Source organism: Phaseolus vulgaris, chromosome 8, assembly GCF_000499845.2.
Source record: "Phaseolus vulgaris cultivar G19833 chromosome 8, P. vulgaris v2.0, whole genome shotgun sequence".
Taxonomy (NCBI): Eukaryota; Viridiplantae; Streptophyta; class Magnoliopsida; order Fabales; family Fabaceae; genus Phaseolus; species Phaseolus vulgaris.
Genome location: NC_023752.2, coordinates 34,857,296 through 34,874,274, shown reverse-complemented (window position 1 = coordinate 34,874,274; position 16,979 = coordinate 34,857,296). Strand labels below are relative to the sequence as shown.

Genomic DNA, 16,979 nt, shown 5'->3' with positions numbered 1-16,979 from the left:
CCGCTTTGGCGTACCTAGGCGCTTGATATCTGATAACGGGACCCAGCTTGCCAGTCAGCAGTTGAGAAATCTGTGCGCTGAGGTAGGAATCAAACAAGTGTTCGCATCGGTTGAACATCCCCAGACCAACGGACAAGTGGAGTCGGCAAACAGAGTTTTGCTGAGGGGGTTAAAGAGGAGGTTAGAGAAAGCCAAAGGGGCGTGGGCGGAAGAGGTACCAAGGATCGTATGGGCATACCACACCACGCCCCAATCCTCTACTATGGAGACGCCTTTTAGTTTGGTGTACGGGTCGGACGCGATGATTCCAGTAGAAATACATGAAAGCTCACCACGTTTTCAAAACTTTGTGGTGGAGGAATCCAATGAAGAGAGGCGGGTAAACCTGGATATGCTAGACGAGGCCAGGGAAGAAGCCAGAATAAAAGCTGAAGCGATGAAGAGAAGAGTAGAGCGGCAATATAGCTCTAAGGTAAAACCGCGACAGTTTCAGGTCGGCGACCGGGTGATGAGGAGACCTCACCCATACGAGTTGGAGAATAAACTGTCTCCCAAGTGGACCGGACCCTTCAGAGTTACTGAGGCTAAGGGCAACGGTTCGTACAACCTAGAGACTTTGGATGGAGGTCCTATTCCGCACAGTTGGAACGCAGCCAACTTAAAATTTTATTTCAGTTGACTTATGTAAGCATTTATGTAACAATTTAGTTGAAGGGGACGCTCTTTTTCCCCCTCGGGGGTTTTTTAATGAGGTCACCCAAATAAAAGGTAAAACCAGTTTGAGAAAAAGAAGTGCCTTGGTTTTCATCCTTTATCTTTCTCCGTTTGAAGTAATGTGATGCGTCGCCAGAAAAGAGGGCGTTGCCTAGGCCAAGGCGTCGCCAAGAGAAAAGGCGTCGCCTAGGTGAGGGCGTCGCCCAGATGAAGGCATGCGCCGTTGGAAGGACAGGATGAAAGAAAAGCGCGCGGTATGCGAAACATATGCAAAGTAGAGCGGCGTTGCAAAAAAGCAAGTATGATATAGAAAAGTTGTTGTTACAAGCAATGTTTGATATAATGAGCGTAGCACAAATGGAGTAAACACTACAGATCATGCAAAAACACGAACAAGCCATTTTTCAGTGGCCACCGGAGTCAGCACTGGAGGAAGGCAAAACCCCATTCCTAGCCCGCAGAGCTCGAGTAAGCCGTGTCCTCCTCTCTTGGTTTATTTTCGAGCCTGCACCAAGGGAGATAAATGTGTCAGAAACACCATGAAGCAAGACAGACACGGTTAGAAAGCAACAAAGGTCGGAGTTTCTAGGGCAGCGACTCTTACATATGTACTTTTCGAGAGTCCCAGCGTTGAACTCCAAGCTGATCAAAGTGGCAGAGTCAAAACCTCCCGCCTCAGCAAGAATCCGGCAAGCTATTTGATCACTTGGAGCCAGCCTCTTGAAGGGTTTGGTTTTGAGGGCCCTTGCCTCTCTCACCCAGTACAGTGGAAACCCATCCAGAGCGTCGGGAACAAGGTCAGTGCAGCAGATTTTGAAGCACCGGCCTTTCCACCCGGTGAACGAGTTCTGGAAGGGTGTGAGGAGAACTCTCCTGGGAACGTTACTGAGAGTTACCCAAAGGTTGTGTCTCTGCCTCTTCACCTCGAAGAAGTGAAGAAAGAGGTCAACCGAGGGTGCACAACCCAGGAACCCGAAGAGAATGTCGAAGGCTTTGACAAAGGCCCAGTTGTTGGGGTATAACTGGGTCGGAGCAACGTTGATCTCCGTCAGCAGTTCCTTCTCGAACCAGGAGAAGGGTAAGCGCACTCCGATGGTCTTGAACACCACCTGGTAAAAGTAAAAGAAAGGGACCCCTTCGTTGGCCCGTTCGTCTCCACATACTGGCTCCCATAGAGTGCAAGGGAGCACAGCGATGTCGTCGTCATGCCTCCTCGCGAAGGCCCGGTGGTCATAGGAACACGAATCCCCTTTGTGCTCCCTTGTGGCCCTGGTAGCGAGTAAGCATGAACACTCGTCAAGAAGTTCACTCGAAGCCCAAGGGTACAAGTCCTGGGGATTGACCCTGGAGGAAGCAGCATGAGAAGACATTCTTCAATAACATCAGGGATTGTCAAGGGTGTAGGGACTGCCGGAAATGCAAGAGTTGAGCGAGGGGAGCGAATGCTGGAACAACCCTTCGAGAGAAAAGAAAGGGTGCAAGAAGGAAGGGTGCAAGAAGAAAGAACGTAAGTAGGTTATGAAGAGTGAGAAAATGATGAGGATAGTTTCAGAGTTTGAAGAGTTAAATAAAGCGGTTAGAGCGCCAAACGACGCGAATGGATGCACCGCACGATCGAGCCACGTGGCAGAAGATGAAAGGCTGACCCTGACACCGCTAGTTAAACTCAGAGAACGTCGTATCAACAGAATACCCAGTGGTACGATGCGCCGTCGAAAGTGGATCAGGGGCACAGCAGGAGTCAGAACTCAGTGAAATGACTGAACGTCCCATCAGCCATACAAGAAGCACCACGTGGATCAAGTTAAATGACTGGACGTCCCATCAGCTATACAAGAAGCGCCTCGTGGAAGATACGGGAAGGGCCCGGAGGTTTTCACTGTCCCCAGGCGTCGACCAAGCCCAAGGTCAAAGTGAATGTCAAGGTAGGGACGACGCCCAAGGCGACGCTGGCATGAGACGCCCAAGGCGTCGCCTGGAATGACATAAAGGACGACGCCAGCATGAGACGTCGCGGGCGTCGCCCACCAAAATATCAGCGAGTTCGCCTCCCCGATACCCACAGGTAGGAAAGACTGCGGAGGGAGACGAAGTCGAAGAATGTGTAGTTAGTTACTGGCGTCGCATCCCTGAGACCCACAGGTAGGAAAGACTGTGGAGGGAGGCGGGACCGCCAAAACGCCAACGAATCGCTGGCAGGGCGTTCCCTGATACCTATGGGAAGGAAAGACCATGGAGGGAACGACCCCCTCTCAGAACATTCGGCGTTTCAGATACCCGAGGACGATACGGCGCTGCTGTAGCAGGCCTCTCCTTAGGCGTGGGCGTCGGGTGCTAGGGATCAAGGGAAGGACCGTTTGGGTGTTATAAGCACCCCGCGGACGATACGGTTCCATTAGGTGAGCCTCTCCGTGGGCGTGGGCATCGACGCGTGACCTTTCCCGGGCCTACAAGGCCGCCCAACGAAGTGAAAGAAGCAAGTATAATACAAGCAAAACAACCAAGGCATAAGAAGGCAAAAAATGAGAATAAAATCGCACCGGCAGAATTCTACGTCGCGAAGACATGAAAGTAATTATAACAAAATTCCAGAGTTGTGTCAAGAAGGCAGATGATTCAAAGAATTACAAATTTGTCAGAGAAGCTTAAAACCAGTGTAAAGAAATGGGCTGATGATTGGGGGGTGGCGGCTCAGTCGTCTATCTCCAAGGGCACGACCTTTCCATCGACAATGTGGTGAGTGGGATCGCAGCTGGAAATGTCAATCCCCGGATTCGTGCAGACTGCTTGAGCCAAAGCTTCTTGGAACCCCTCCTCGAAAGTACCCGCCATCTCCTGGATGAGGGCCTTTTTGTCCTTCTCTAGCTCCTCGATGGCGGCGTTCCCCGAGGCTACCTGCTTCTCCAAAGCCTCCTTTTCCACACGAAGCCGGCTGTCCTCGACCTGTAGTTTGTCGTAGTCAGCTTGGAGATGCCCCATAGCCTTGGCTTGGGTGGCCATTTCCCCCTCCATCCGCTCCATCTTGTCAGCCTGCTCACAGCAACGGTCCTTCAGGTCCTTTTGAACTTCTGCATCAGCTTTGACCAATTCCTGAAGGCCCGTTACCTGAACTTGGAGGGTGACTTCCCGAATATAAAAGTCAGCCCGGAACTCCAAGGCCTCTGCCAGTTGCCTCTCAGCTTCTGCTTTGGAGTCTTGCGCTTGCTTCAGAGAGGTTTGGTAAGTTTCGTTCTGGCGTTCCAGGGTTTCCTTCTTCTCCTCCAGAGCAGTTACCTTTGCTTCCAAGGCCTGGAGAGTTTGAGTCTGCAAGACAGCATTCCTAGCCTAGGCGCGCCATTCAAGGGCCACCGCCAAGAAGGCCCCCAAGTAGAAAGGCATGCCTTCTGATCCTGCCGAAAACTCGAACGTGGAGGAATCGCTTTGTAGCACTCTCTGACCCGTCTACGCGACTGTGTTCTCTGCAAAATCACCCTCAGAACCTTCTCTTGGATCTCCAAACGTGACCTGCAAAACACACAGACGGCGCCTCTAGCGGCCGTTTGCACTCCGACGATCAAGTTAGACCACAGAACCACCAAATGAGAAAAACTAGTAGTGTGTGTGAAAAACTCTTGCTCTCTTTTCGTTCGTATCCCTCCCCCTCTCAATCTCTCCCTGATTCTATTTTATGTCTCTCTCTGTATCTGGGCCTAACAGAATTCTGTTATGCTTTCTGGCACGTGTCAGAACCCTGTTATGCTTTTCTGCGACAACGTACCTCTAGAATCAGTAGAGTGAGAGCGTGAGAGTCTGTGCGTGTCTGCGCGTCTCTGCGCTTGGCTGCGCCTGTCTGTACCCTTAGTGGTACGGAGTGCACTTTTATCTGGACCGCACCCCTCTCAGATGATGACACGTGGAGGCCTGCAACTCACATCTAACCACACACGTGTCACTTACTGGAAGGGCTCTAGCGCTTCTCTTTGTGTGCCTAAGTTACGCCCTTGCGGAGTAACTTAGGATATTTCTCCCATCTGGGTAAATCGCATACTCTTAAGAGAATGCCAGGTGTGGCTGGTCTAGGCACACTCACCAAACAATGCTCTCTGCGTAAACGGTTTACCCTTCTCGGTGTCACGCACGTAATGGGTTGAGGGAATCACCAACCACTGACTGGTTTACTAGTTCCCTCAGGCCACTCTCGTGCATGATTCCCTGAGATGTGCTCATGCGAGGTCCATGCGTAACGCTCTCACTGGGAACCTCAGTCCCAGTTTAACTGCGTGTAACATGAGACCCCGATGACTGATCAGTACTCTATTGCTTCTCGCGTTCTGCCCCCAGGCGTTCGTATGGGGACTGGTCTGTTGGTGGCCACTCGGTTACTGACCACCGATCACCGTACTGGGTGATCTGTCCCCTGACCTCTATGCCGCCTGATCTGTTGGTGGTCCCTTGGTTACGGACCCCCCGATCACCGCTCTTGGCGATCGTCTCCCTGATCTCTCTGTCACCTGGTCCACATGTCACCCTGCGAGTGGTCCACGTGGTCCTCTGCTGCTGACGTCATCGACTACCGATGACCGATCGGATCACCTTCCTTCCTGTCGGTACCCTCTGGCATAGTTCCGCCACTGAAGCCCCTCATCAGATGCATAATTGGAGGAGGGATGGCGATGAAATCGGGGGCGGCAGCTACGGGAGTAGGGGAAGCAATGACTTCTACCGGCGGCGGAGGCGGGGCAGATTCGGCGCCTTCGCCCCCTTCCTCTTGGAGTGTCGTGGGGGGAAGCGAGGTCGCACTTGGGGGGTTGTCCATGAAGGAGTTCCCTCCCTGGGGCGACGCCTCTACCGGAAGAGGAACCCGCGCAGATTTTCTCCTCTTGAAGGGTGCCACGCCTTCCGAGTCCTCATCATCTGATAGAATCTCCAAGACCCGTTTCCCTTTGTCAAGGGGGGTTGGAGCCGGTGACGAGGCCGCGGCTAAGGGAATGCCGGCGATGGCCGGAGGAGAGTTGGGAGTTGGAAGCGCCTCGGGGCTATGTGGAGATGACGGAGATGAGCTTAAGGGAGCTTCGGCAGTGACCGAAGGTGGCGGTGACAGAGTTGGTGGGGGGATCGGAACAGCAGCAGGGACGAAGGAGGCGCTCGCCTTGGCGGCACGAGCCTCCTTCATTGCTTTTGCCAGCATCATCCTTTTAGAGGCGTCCATCACCGAACCTACATCAAAACAGACCAAGCAGCAGAAATTAGGACCAAAGCAGCTATGCAAACTTACAATACACATAGAGGCGTGAGATGCAAGTAACGTGGCACAATATAAAACGAGTAGAATAGTCTGGGGGAATAAGCATCCGGTAACAGGGTGTTCACAACAAGGAGGATGAGGGGAGAGTCCCCTTACCAAAATAGGTGGTCAGGGCGTGAGCGTTGTACTCGCTAGCAACAAGCTTCAAGGTATCAAAAACGATCCCCAACCCGGCCAAGGCTTTGCTTACCTCCCTGTCGGCGGGAGATAGCTCTTCCAGGGTTTTGGCCCTGAGCAGTTTAGGGCGCTCCGTCCAGTAAAGGGGAAAGCCATCCAAGGCTGTGGGATCGTGCTTGGCGCTGCACACCCTAAAGAACTTCCGTTTCCAGTTCTTGTAAGAGTTTTGGAAGAGGGAGAGGAGGATCCTGCCCGCGATCCCGGAAAAGCTTACCCAGAAGCTTTTCCCCTGCTTTTTCACCTCAAAGAAATGCAGGAAGACGTCTACGGAAGGGAGGATACCCAGGTGTCCGCAAAGAATTTGAAAACCCCTCACGAATGCCCAGCTGTTGGGATGGAGCTGGGCGGGGGCGGTATTGATTTCAGTGAGGAGTTCCCGTTCAAAGGGGGTGAATGGGAGACGCACTCCTACGCGTTTGAACACGGTCTGGTACATTAAGAAGAAGGGTTTCCCCTTTCTAGGTCTGTCATCCAAACAGACAGGTTCCCCAGGCCTGCCGGGACAGACGGATATGTGGGCGTCGTGTGTGCGGCAGAAAGCGTTAAAGTTGTACAAATGGGGATCCCCACGATGAGCTTCCAGGTCCTGGAAGGAAGTCAGGCTGGTACATTAGCTCAGGAGCTCATCGGGGGCCCATGGGTAGAAGGCTTTGTAGTTGGACTTGGGGGTCTTGGGGGAGGAATCAAGCTCCGCGTTCGTGCGCATCATGGTGTAAATAAATAGCTGGAGAAAGAAGAGAAGAAAAAAGGTTTAGCAAGTGTAGCCATGGCAGGAAGGGGAGTGAACCCCAGGAAACATCACCCACGCGAGAAAACCCAGAGAAGGAAGGAGAAGCGGAAGAACGCAGTAATGCATGAATAACAACAGTCCCAGGCAGTTCAATAAATCATACAATGCGACGAAAGGGAAGGGTCGTGAGTGTTCGGAAATCATACCTCTGCTATCGAAGGGGAAATGAAAGAAGAGCACAGGAAGGGGAGAACAGCAATCGCGGAGAAAAGGGGTTGAAGACGACGAACAGTGCAGAGACGCAGAGGGGATGAATGTAACAGTAGGGTGAGCGCGGGGTTTGGAGTAACTTAAACGTTACATTTCGCAACTCAAGAGGCGCTAACTAAGGGCCGTGAGATCGTACCACGTGTCAAAGGATCAATCGCCCCAGGGAAACGCAAGGGTCTCTAGAGGCTGGCCGTGCGATGGGCCACGTGGCGCGCGATCAAGGGTAGCCCCAAAAGGTGTTATTATCACCATTTCAGAGGAGGTCCAATCAGTTAGTAAGAGCGCTCCTAGGGTTCAGAGAGCGTCACGTAAACAATTCGAGAATTGTTGAGTCAGCAGGGAATGACACGTCATCAGGATGTCACGTGGACGGCGTGGGCGAGGCTTCAGTCTTTGCGCTGAAGACAAGTCTTCGGCTTAAGACTGGGGGGCTTGTGTACCGTCCCGTATCCGGGCGTTGACTAAGTCAAGGTCAAAGTCAACGACTGGAGAGTCAAAGTCAACGCAAGGCGTCGCCTAGGTGGAAGAGACGCCGAGTGCCAGCACCGCCAAGAGGAAGCGTCGCTAAGGCAAGGCGTCGCCTAGGTGAAGGTGTCGCCCAACCAGGGCGTCGCCAGCTCAAACAGTACTAAAGCGAGGCAATCACGGTGTAGTTCCCCGATACCCATGGGTAGGAAAGACCATGGAGGGAGCAACGCTGTGGGAAGGCCCTAAACCCTGGATAACCAGGGAACAGTAATAAAGAGGAGAGAAAGGTGGCTTCAAGGCCATAGTGATGACACCAGTGTAGGGTAGCCTGACTCGTGAAGTACCCCTGCCGCCCCAGAGATGCCTTTGGGACAGATACGACTCAAGAGGAAGGTCACGCCCAGGGTAGCCGGGTGCAGAGTACGAGAGGAAGGCAGATACGCTCTCAAAGTAAGTGACTAGATAATTGGGGGTATGTGTTGGCACCCAAAAAGTCACCCCTAGCACAGTAGCACTCCCAAGCAGGAGGACCCACACGTAGAAACATCCCTAGATGGGCAGAAATGCCCCAGGCAGGGTCACGGCGTCGTGAGGCCCTCCACGTGTACGACAGCCGTGTCAGAATAGAAACACCCTCTAGTCAGGTGCCAGGTAATTAAAGTCATTCAACACAGTTTTTGTTTCGAACATTCAGGTACTATAATGGCTCCACCTTTCTTGTATAAGTTTCTTCTCTTGTACTTTTCTTGAGCTTCACCTTTCTTTATGCGCACGACTAACTGTTAGCTAGCTTAGGTTTAGCGCGATCTTAGGCTTTGTCTTTCCCTTTGCACACGACTAAGTGTTAACCAGCTTAGACCTAGCGCGATATGCCTCCTTTGATCTTGGCCTCTACTTTGATCGCGACTAACAACTTCCTTAGCTTTGTCTTTAACAGTTCTTGTGCGCTGCTTTGCACCACTAACCAATCACTGACGACTCATCAGTGATCGTTCTTCGATATTCACTTAGCTTCTCTGTCGCTCTAGCGCTAAGTGCATAGAGGACTTTGACATCGATCGCTCGAGGTGATGCCTCGTTTTGGGGAAAGAAAAGTGTTTCTCGCTAACCCCTCTTACCTTCCCCAAGGTCATCACCCTTCGGCAGATTGAGTCGTTCATTCCCTGCCTCACTCCTGGGGTGAGAAGGGTTTCGGACTAAGAGCCTTACTGAGCCAATATTGGTGTATACCAAGTGGGTAAGGACATTTGTCAAAATCTTTCCTTTCCCTCTCTTGGTCTTACTAGCTGTACCGCCTGGAAGTCGGGAGTAATGACGTGGCGTCGAGCTATTATATAGGCGTGTTGGATGGGACACCTGGCTAGCAGAAGGGGAGGAAGTCGGGGTCCGATCTCCAACATACCTGAACCGGCGGTCACCGGGTTGAAGATGAAGTCGCCAGATGCGAACCCAGGCGACCTAGTTGATGTGATTCCACTAGCCATATAGAGAAAGGTTCTTGACCTTCTTAGGGATCACCTTGAGTTGGACATTATAGAGGCACTTTTCTTAGAGTTGGATCATTGTTCTAAGACAAGAACTCACCAAAAACTAGTACCAAATCTCAAACTCATTTGGATGAACCAATTTTAGTCAAATTGAACCGAACAAAAGAGTAAGAAAAGCAAAGGAACAAGATGAATGGACAAAATTATAAAACTGCCGAACCAAAATACTCATAAAAATAGCAAGAACACCAAACCAAACTCAAGAACACAAGCTAACAAAAACAAATGAAAGAGGAGAAAGGAAGGAGAGAAGAAATGCTCATGAAGATGGAAGGAGGATGGATGATCTCGCCACTAGAAGTGTGGAATGCTCCTAGATGAGAGTGATGTCGCCACTTGAGGACTCCATTGATCCATCAAGATAAGACTAGAGAAGAAGGCTCAAAGCTCTCCAATGTTCACTCAAAATTTGAGTAGAGTTTTCTTAGATTAATTCCAATATGAATTTTACAAAGGAAGCACCTCTATTTATAGCCTAAGGTGCTGAAAAATAGGTGGGAAATTTCAAATAAACTCATTTAATTCCCACCAAAAACAAGTCACATGGGAGGTGTGACCTTTTTCTACTATGACACCTCCCAAAAACTACACCTACACCACTCTCCTAAGTCACATGGGTAATGTGACTTTATTTTACATTTTCACACTCCTTTATTTAATAACCACACCTCCTAAAACTATACAAGAGTATTTCAAAGCTTGGCATTGCCCCTCATGGGATGGACTTGGGCTCTTTGGGCTTTGGCCTTCTTGGGCTTGGTCTTGGGCTTTGGGCTTGGGCCTCATCTTTATTTTATGTCTTCTTTTAATTTTGAGAAGACTAGAAGGAAGAACTTCAAATGTGAGGGTGGATGTCCTCTTCCTCCATTAATAAAAGCCTCCTTTATTTGATTCTCATCACTAGTGGTTAGAGATCGCCGAAACAAGGACATCGCCGAAGATGAAGGCAGATGGTCATTTCCCAGCTGGCCAGAGAACGAGCTCGGGAGATAGCACACTTGAACATACACGGTGAAGCAGGTAGGGCAGATCATGAAGGCGGCCGGCGAGACTACAAGGAAGGTGTGTACGAAGGCACCCGAACTCGCCACCCAGAAGAGATCACGCTCCAAGGCAACTATGCACTGAGTATACCATGCATAAGTAACTTAGCCAAAGAAGAGTCAGAAGTAGCGCCCAAGTCAAGGATGCTCCAGATGATGGCACGTGTAAAGCTGGATGCGAGCCACGTGTCCAGATGTGTAACTGCCAGGAGAGAGAAAGTATCCAGGTATATAAGAGTTTCCAACGAACTTCTGAGGTACGCACGCGTTTAGATTACTTCTTTACAACTGCGAGAACGAGAGTACACAAAGAGAGAACTGGTCACGGTTCCTTAGAGTTCTTGAGTTTTACTCTTAAGTAATTGGTGGTTCAGTCGCTGACTTGGACGTCGGAGCGTGATCGGCCGCAGCGGCGCCGTTTCGTCTTTTGCAGGTTCTTGAGGTGGATCGCGGTGAGGGACGGAGGCTAACACGGCGCAGAAGTCGATCCAAGTTCGACGAGGCAAGGCTCCAGCGTTCTGGTCAATAGGCAGGATCATCAGGCACCCACCGTGGGGCCGTGTAAAACCTGTTCCCATCCACAGCGTGAGTTCTTGGAGGTTTCTGCGGTTTCTGTTTGGTTGTGTGCTGGTGCAACCATTTTCCACCGTTCGTTTGGGTTTTTGTTCGGTGAAGTGAGGTTTTTTGCTGCTGGCGCGAGTTTCGATCGGTGAGATCTGAGTTTTTTTGGCTCGTTTGGATTTTCGTGGAAGAAGCGTTGGTTTTTGGTGGAGTTGCGGGTTTCTGTGGAGGTTTGCTTTGTTCTTGAGGTTTCTTTCGATGTTCCGCGAAGTTCTGACCGATTGATCGCTGGATTGATCGTCACTGAAGAAGGTGTTGTTCATCGCTCTCTGAGATTTGTCAAGTTTTCATGAGAAAATGAGAAGCAACCGTTCAAGTCCAGTTGTGCCCGTTGCTGCTGAAGGCGCCATGACCATGGCGCAGATGGTGGAAATCATGCGTTCGCTGCAGGCGAATGTGGAGGCCTCGCGTATAGAGCAGGCAAGAATGCACGAGGACCTGGTCGCCTCTCGGGCCAGGAATGATGAGCTTAGCAGAGTGACTGAAGAATTGCGCCAAGCTCTTTAGGAGCAGCGAGGGCGCCCAGTCGCTGAAGAGGTCGCGCCGTCCACGCCGCCTCGCGTTTTTTCCCATGCCTTTCGCTCAGGTGATTACAGACACGCCTATCCTGCGAGTGTGGTACCTGTGAAGGCTGTTTTTACCGGTGTGGAGGATCCTGAGGCACATCTCACCACGTTCCATACGCAGATGATGTTGTTAGGGGGATCAGATGCTGTATATTGTAAGATGTTCGTGAGCACACTCCAGGGAACGGCGCTGGAATGGTTTGTAAGCCTGCCTACAGGTCACATAACCAACTTCCAGCAGTTTTCGAAGATCTTCGTCGAGCAGTACATAGTAAACAAGGCACCGCCCAGGGTGTCTTACGATTTGTTCGACATAAGGCAGTATCAGGGAGAGTCCCTCAGGGACTACCTGAATCGTTTTGGGGGGCAGATGGTCCGATCGCCAGCCAAAGACGAAGAGATGCTGGTCTACGCATTTAAGAAGGGCGTGCTGTCGGGACCATTCTGCGAGGCATTGATCAGGGCTCACCCCGCCACATTTGCTGAGGTCAGGCGACTTGCGTTGGCTCACATCGCCGATGAAAGTGAAGTCGCCGAGAAGAGGGGAAGCGTGGCCCCCGCTAGGCCACGCGCCCAGACCAGGATCCAGCCACAGAGGTGCTGGAGACAGCGGCGGCCAGGAGGGATCAGAGGACTCGCCATCCTTATGATCCAAGGAAGAACAAGGGCAGGGGCCCAGGGCGCTCTCAACCAGCACGCCGGGAGTACAATCTCCCGCCAAACACAAGTTTGTCATGGGACTGGCGGACCTGATCGCCATTCCCAATATATCAGCCAGGTTGAAGGTGCCCGAGAAGGTGGGTGATAAGGGGTTGGGACCAAAGCCAGACGCCTGGTGCGAATTCCACCAGGGCTTTGGCCACACCGTGGACTCATGCTTAGCTTTGGGATACCAGCTCGACGACCTGGTCAGAGCGGGTTCCTGAATGATTATTTGCTGGATAGAAGGACGGGGGGCGCGTCGAGCTCCCAACCAGCAGGTGGTGAGGCTCAGCAGCACGAGATGCCTACCCACGGAGAAATCCCACACCATTGCAGGAGGTTTCTCGGGTGGTGGATGCACCGCGTCACAGAGGAAAAGGTATCCGAGGTCTGTGATGACGGTGGATATGTTTGAGGACCACTCGCCGGATGTGGACATTACGTTCACAAAGCAAGATCTTCGGGACGTTGTGCCTCATGACAACGACCCCATAGTCATCTCGCTGATTACGGCGGGAAGGAAGGTCCACAGGGTTCTGGTGGACCAAGGAAGCTCGGCAGACGTGATGTTCTGGCCGACTTTCACACAGTTGGAGCTACCCCTTGACCAGCTGAGGCCTTATGGAGGGTGTTTGTATGGTTTCGCTGGCGACCAGGTGGAGGTCAGGGGGTACATTGAGTTGAGGACTACGTTTATGGATGAGGCGGGCTCGAGAACAAGAAAATCAAGTACCTTGTCGTGAACGCTCCTTCAGCATACAACATTCTGTTGGGAAGACCCACGCTCAACAGAATAGGCGCCATACCTTCGACCCGGCATATGAAAGTGAAGCTGCCATCTATGGAGGGGTGGTGATCACCATCATATCCGACCAGAAAGAAGCAAAGAAGTGCTATGAGAATAGCCTGAAGAACAAGAGGTCTGTAGTTACGTGACAACCACCCCGCCTCCCGGTGTGAAGCCCAGGTCAACGTTGATGGAGGAGACCGCCGGGAGGACGTGGTGATGGTAGATGCTGAGCTGGGGGAGGGAAACGCCGGTCTAGGGGAAGAAGAGGCGAGGAATCGCCCTGAGGAAGCGAGGGAGCTGGGAATCGCCAGCGAATCCAGGCCAAAACCCGTCCGAGCAGTGGCTCGAAAGATCTCTGGAAGTTGAGCTCCAGGACCAGATCGCGAAGGTGATAGGTGGCATCTGGATGCGTTTGCATGGTCCGCTTCGGACATGCCCGGGATCGATCCCGACTTCTTGTGCCATCATTTGGCGATGACAACCAGGTGAGACCAGTGCGGCAGAGGAGAAGGAAGTTCAATGAGGAGAGGAGGCAGGCGATCAGAGACGAAACCCAGAAGCCCCTCGCTGCGGGCCATATCAGGGAAGTCCAGTACCTTGAGTGGCTAGCTAATGTTGTGTTGGTGAAGAAGAGCAATGGGAATGGCGCATGTGTGTCGATTTCACTGATCTGAACAAGGCCTGCCGAAGGATTCATATCCTTTGCCAAGCATAGATGCCCTGGTCGACAGTGCTGCAGGGTGCAAGCTGCTGAGTTTCCTGGATGCCTTCTTAGGGTATAACCAGATCAAGATGCATCCCATGGATGAAGAGAAGACCGCCTTCATGACCGAGAGATCGTGCTACTGCTACAAGGTGATGCCATTTGGGCTGAAGAACGCGGGGGCCACGTACCAGAGGTTGATGGATCGGGTTCTTGCGCCAATGTTGGGAAGAAATGTGCAAGCCTACGTAGATGACATGGTTGTGACCTCGCCAGAGAAGAGCAAGCACGTTGCAGACTTGGAGGAATTGTTCACCACGATCGCCAAGTTCAGGTTAAAGCTGAAATCCCGAGAAGTGCATCTTTGGCGTGGAGGCAGGAAAGTTCCTGGGATTTCTCTTAACTGAAAGAGGAATAGAAGCCAACCCGGATAAGTGCGCTGCCATCTTGGCGATGAGGAGCCCGGCTACCGTGAAGGAAGTGCAGCAGCTTACAGGTCGGATGGCCGCTCTGTCTCGTTTCGTGTCAGCCAGCGGAGAGAAGGGCCATCCGTATTTTCAGTGCTTAAGGCGGAACAACATGTTGGCTTGGACGAAGGAGTGTGAAGAGGCCTTCATCAAGCTTAAAGAGTACCTGGCGAGCCCGCCGGTTTTGTGCAAACCACTGGCGGGAACCCCTCTCAGGTTGTATTTTGCTGTGACTGAGAGGGCGGTGAGTGCGGTGCTCGCCCAGGACCAAGATCAGGCTCAAAAGCCTATTTATTTTGTCAGTAAGGTGCTGCAGGGCCCGGAGGTAAGATATCAGGCCTTGGAGAAAGCTGCACTGGCAGTGGTTTTTTCGGCGAGAAGGTTACGCCATTACTTCCACAACTTCACGATACTGGTGATGACCGACTTGCCCATCCAGAAGGTCCTAAAGAAGCCCGACGTCCCGGGAGGATGGTGAAGTGGGCGGTGGAGCTGTCGGAGTTCGACATCAAGTATGAGCCCCGAGGTCCGATCAAGGGCAGATCTTCGCGGACTTCGTGGTCGAGCTCTCGTCTGAAGCAACACGAGTTGAGGGGGATGACTTCCGTTGGGTGCTTTCAGTGGACGGATCGTCGAACCAGTAGGGTAGCGGTGCTGGGGTCATTTGGAGGGGCCCAACGGCGTGCTGATCGAACAATCTTTGAGGTTTGCCTTCAAGGCCAGCAACAATCAAGCAGAATACAAGGCGCTGATCGCCGGTATCTTGCTGGCCAAGGGAGATGGAGCTAGGGTGCTGATGGCTAAGAGTGACTCGCTGCTAGTCACGGGACAAGTAACAGGCGAGTTCCAGGCTAAAGATCACAAATGGCGGCTTACCTGGAGTATGTACAGGAATTGAAGAGTTCCTTTGTCTCCTTTGAAGTAGTGCATGTGCCCAGGGAGCAGAATGCCCGAGCTGACTTGCTAGCCAAGCTCGCCAGTTCGGGCAAGGGGGTAGGCAGAGGACGGTTGATCCTGCCCGTTGACCGGAACGCTGGAGAATGCCTCGTCAAAGGATCGACGTGCGCGCCGCTTCTCACTTCCGTTCCTCCTCTGGATCTATCTCAAGAACCTGCAAAGAAACGATACGGCGCCGCTGCGGCCGATCGCACTCCGACGCTCAAGTCAGTGACGGTATCACCAAATACTAAGAATGAGAACCGTGCAAATCCTCTCTCTCTCTCTCGCAAGCGTAAAGTGTATGAACTGAACGTGCGTACCTCAGAAAATCTATTAAGAACTCTGATTACCTGGTGGTTTTCTCTCTCCTGGCAGTTACAGACTTGGACACGTGGCTCGCATCCAACTGTACACGTTGCCATCATCTGGAGGCTCCCTGACTTGGCGCTGCTTCTACTCTTATTTTGGCTAAGTTACTTACGCATGGTACTGCCCAGTGCATAGCTAACTTAGGAGTGCGATCTCTACTGAAACTGGCGAGTTAGGGCCTTCATACACCTTCCCTGTGGTCTCGCCGGCCGCCTTCATAACCTGCTTTTCCTTCGTCTTCGGCGATGTGCTTATTCTGGCGATCTCCGACTGCCTGGTCGCCTGAGTCTACATCTGGCGACTTCATCTTCAACCTGGCGATCGCCTATTCTGGTAAACTGGAAATCGGAACACGCCAACTTAACAATCGGCGACCACACGTGCCTCCCGACTTCCTTCCCATCTGCCAACCTGGCGCCTTGTCAACACGCCTACACTGTAGCAGGATGCCACGTCATCACACCCGTCCACCAGGGCGGTACACAAGCCCCCCAGTCTTAAGCGAAGACTTGTCTAGCGAAAAGACTGAAAGAGCCCTCGTCAACACCGATCTACGTGGCACTGACGCAGAATTCCAAGCGATCGTACTTTCTGCTGCTCTGACGCTCCACCAACCCTTCACCGATCGCTCGAACCGGGCTTCATCAACGGCTCTCTTCATCTGCCGTTAGCGCTTCCAAAACTTATTTCGAAAACCCTTAAACCCCTTACGCTCCTACTGTTCCATCACTTTCTTCACACTTGCATACGCTCTCATTTCCTTCTGCGAAAGCTCTCGACGTTCCTCGACGCTCTAGATCACCACCTCCCTTCAACGTTCTCCTGATCATCGAAAGGTAACTACTTTCCTTCATCTGCTGGGTTCCCTTGCATTTTCACCGATTTGCATCATCCTGTAACTGTCTGGTGCATACGCTGTGGGCTGTTTTTCCATTTCTCCTTCTGCGTAACTTAGGGCTTTGTCGATCGTCGCAACGAACTCACATTCGTTCGTCTTTCACCTTCCTTCTATGATCGAGTCAGCCTTTGTAACCCTCCTGATTATTATTCTTTCTTTTCTTCTTCCTTTTGCAGTTGCTACATGACTCACACCAAGATTACCCCGAACCCCCTCCATCAGCGCGAAAACCCTCCTTCAACAAGCACACGACTCAACGCAATGCTCCCTCTTCGCAGGCTGTGAGGCCTGCATCTTCCAAACTGCCCTGGCTCAGGCGACTCCATCTAACGCTGGAGGAGCCCCCATCCTCTGCCAGACTTCAAGACTTTATACCCATGGGCTAACCCAACCCTCTTAAAGGAAACTCGTCGGTGAACACTGCGGGAGCGGTTCTGCGATTGACCAATGGGGACGAGGTCCACCAATCGTTTCACAAGGAGCACGATGAGAGAATGATGGTGCTGCCTTGCCCCGCCGCTCTGCCAGTGTGCGCCGATGACAAAGTGAGCGCCGATGGGCCCTTCTGCTTCGTCTACACCACTTTCTTCAAGAAGGTCAAGCTCAGGTTCCCTCTTACTCGATTTGAGAGGGAACTCTTAACCGAGCTCAACATCGCTGGCGCCCAGCTTCACCCCAACAGCTGGGCGTT

General features: G+C 52.1%; 1 protein-coding gene across 1 annotated transcript in view; it reads right to left on the bottom strand.

Annotated features, from left to right (window-relative positions):
• Positions 1 to 3,405: 3,405 nt before the first annotated feature.
• LOC137825004 (uncharacterized) overlaps positions 3,406 to 16,979 on the bottom strand; it is a 29,834-nt gene continuing 16,260 nt past the window's right edge. The window contains exons 2-3 of the mRNA XM_068630677.1: positions 5,627 to 5,910; positions 3,406 to 4,002 (exon numbers count right to left, since the gene is read on the bottom strand). Of these exons, the coding sequence (XP_068486778.1) occupies positions 3,406 to 4,002; positions 5,627 to 5,910 (881 nt within the window). The remainder of the gene's footprint in view (positions 4,003 to 5,626; positions 5,911 to 16,979) is intronic.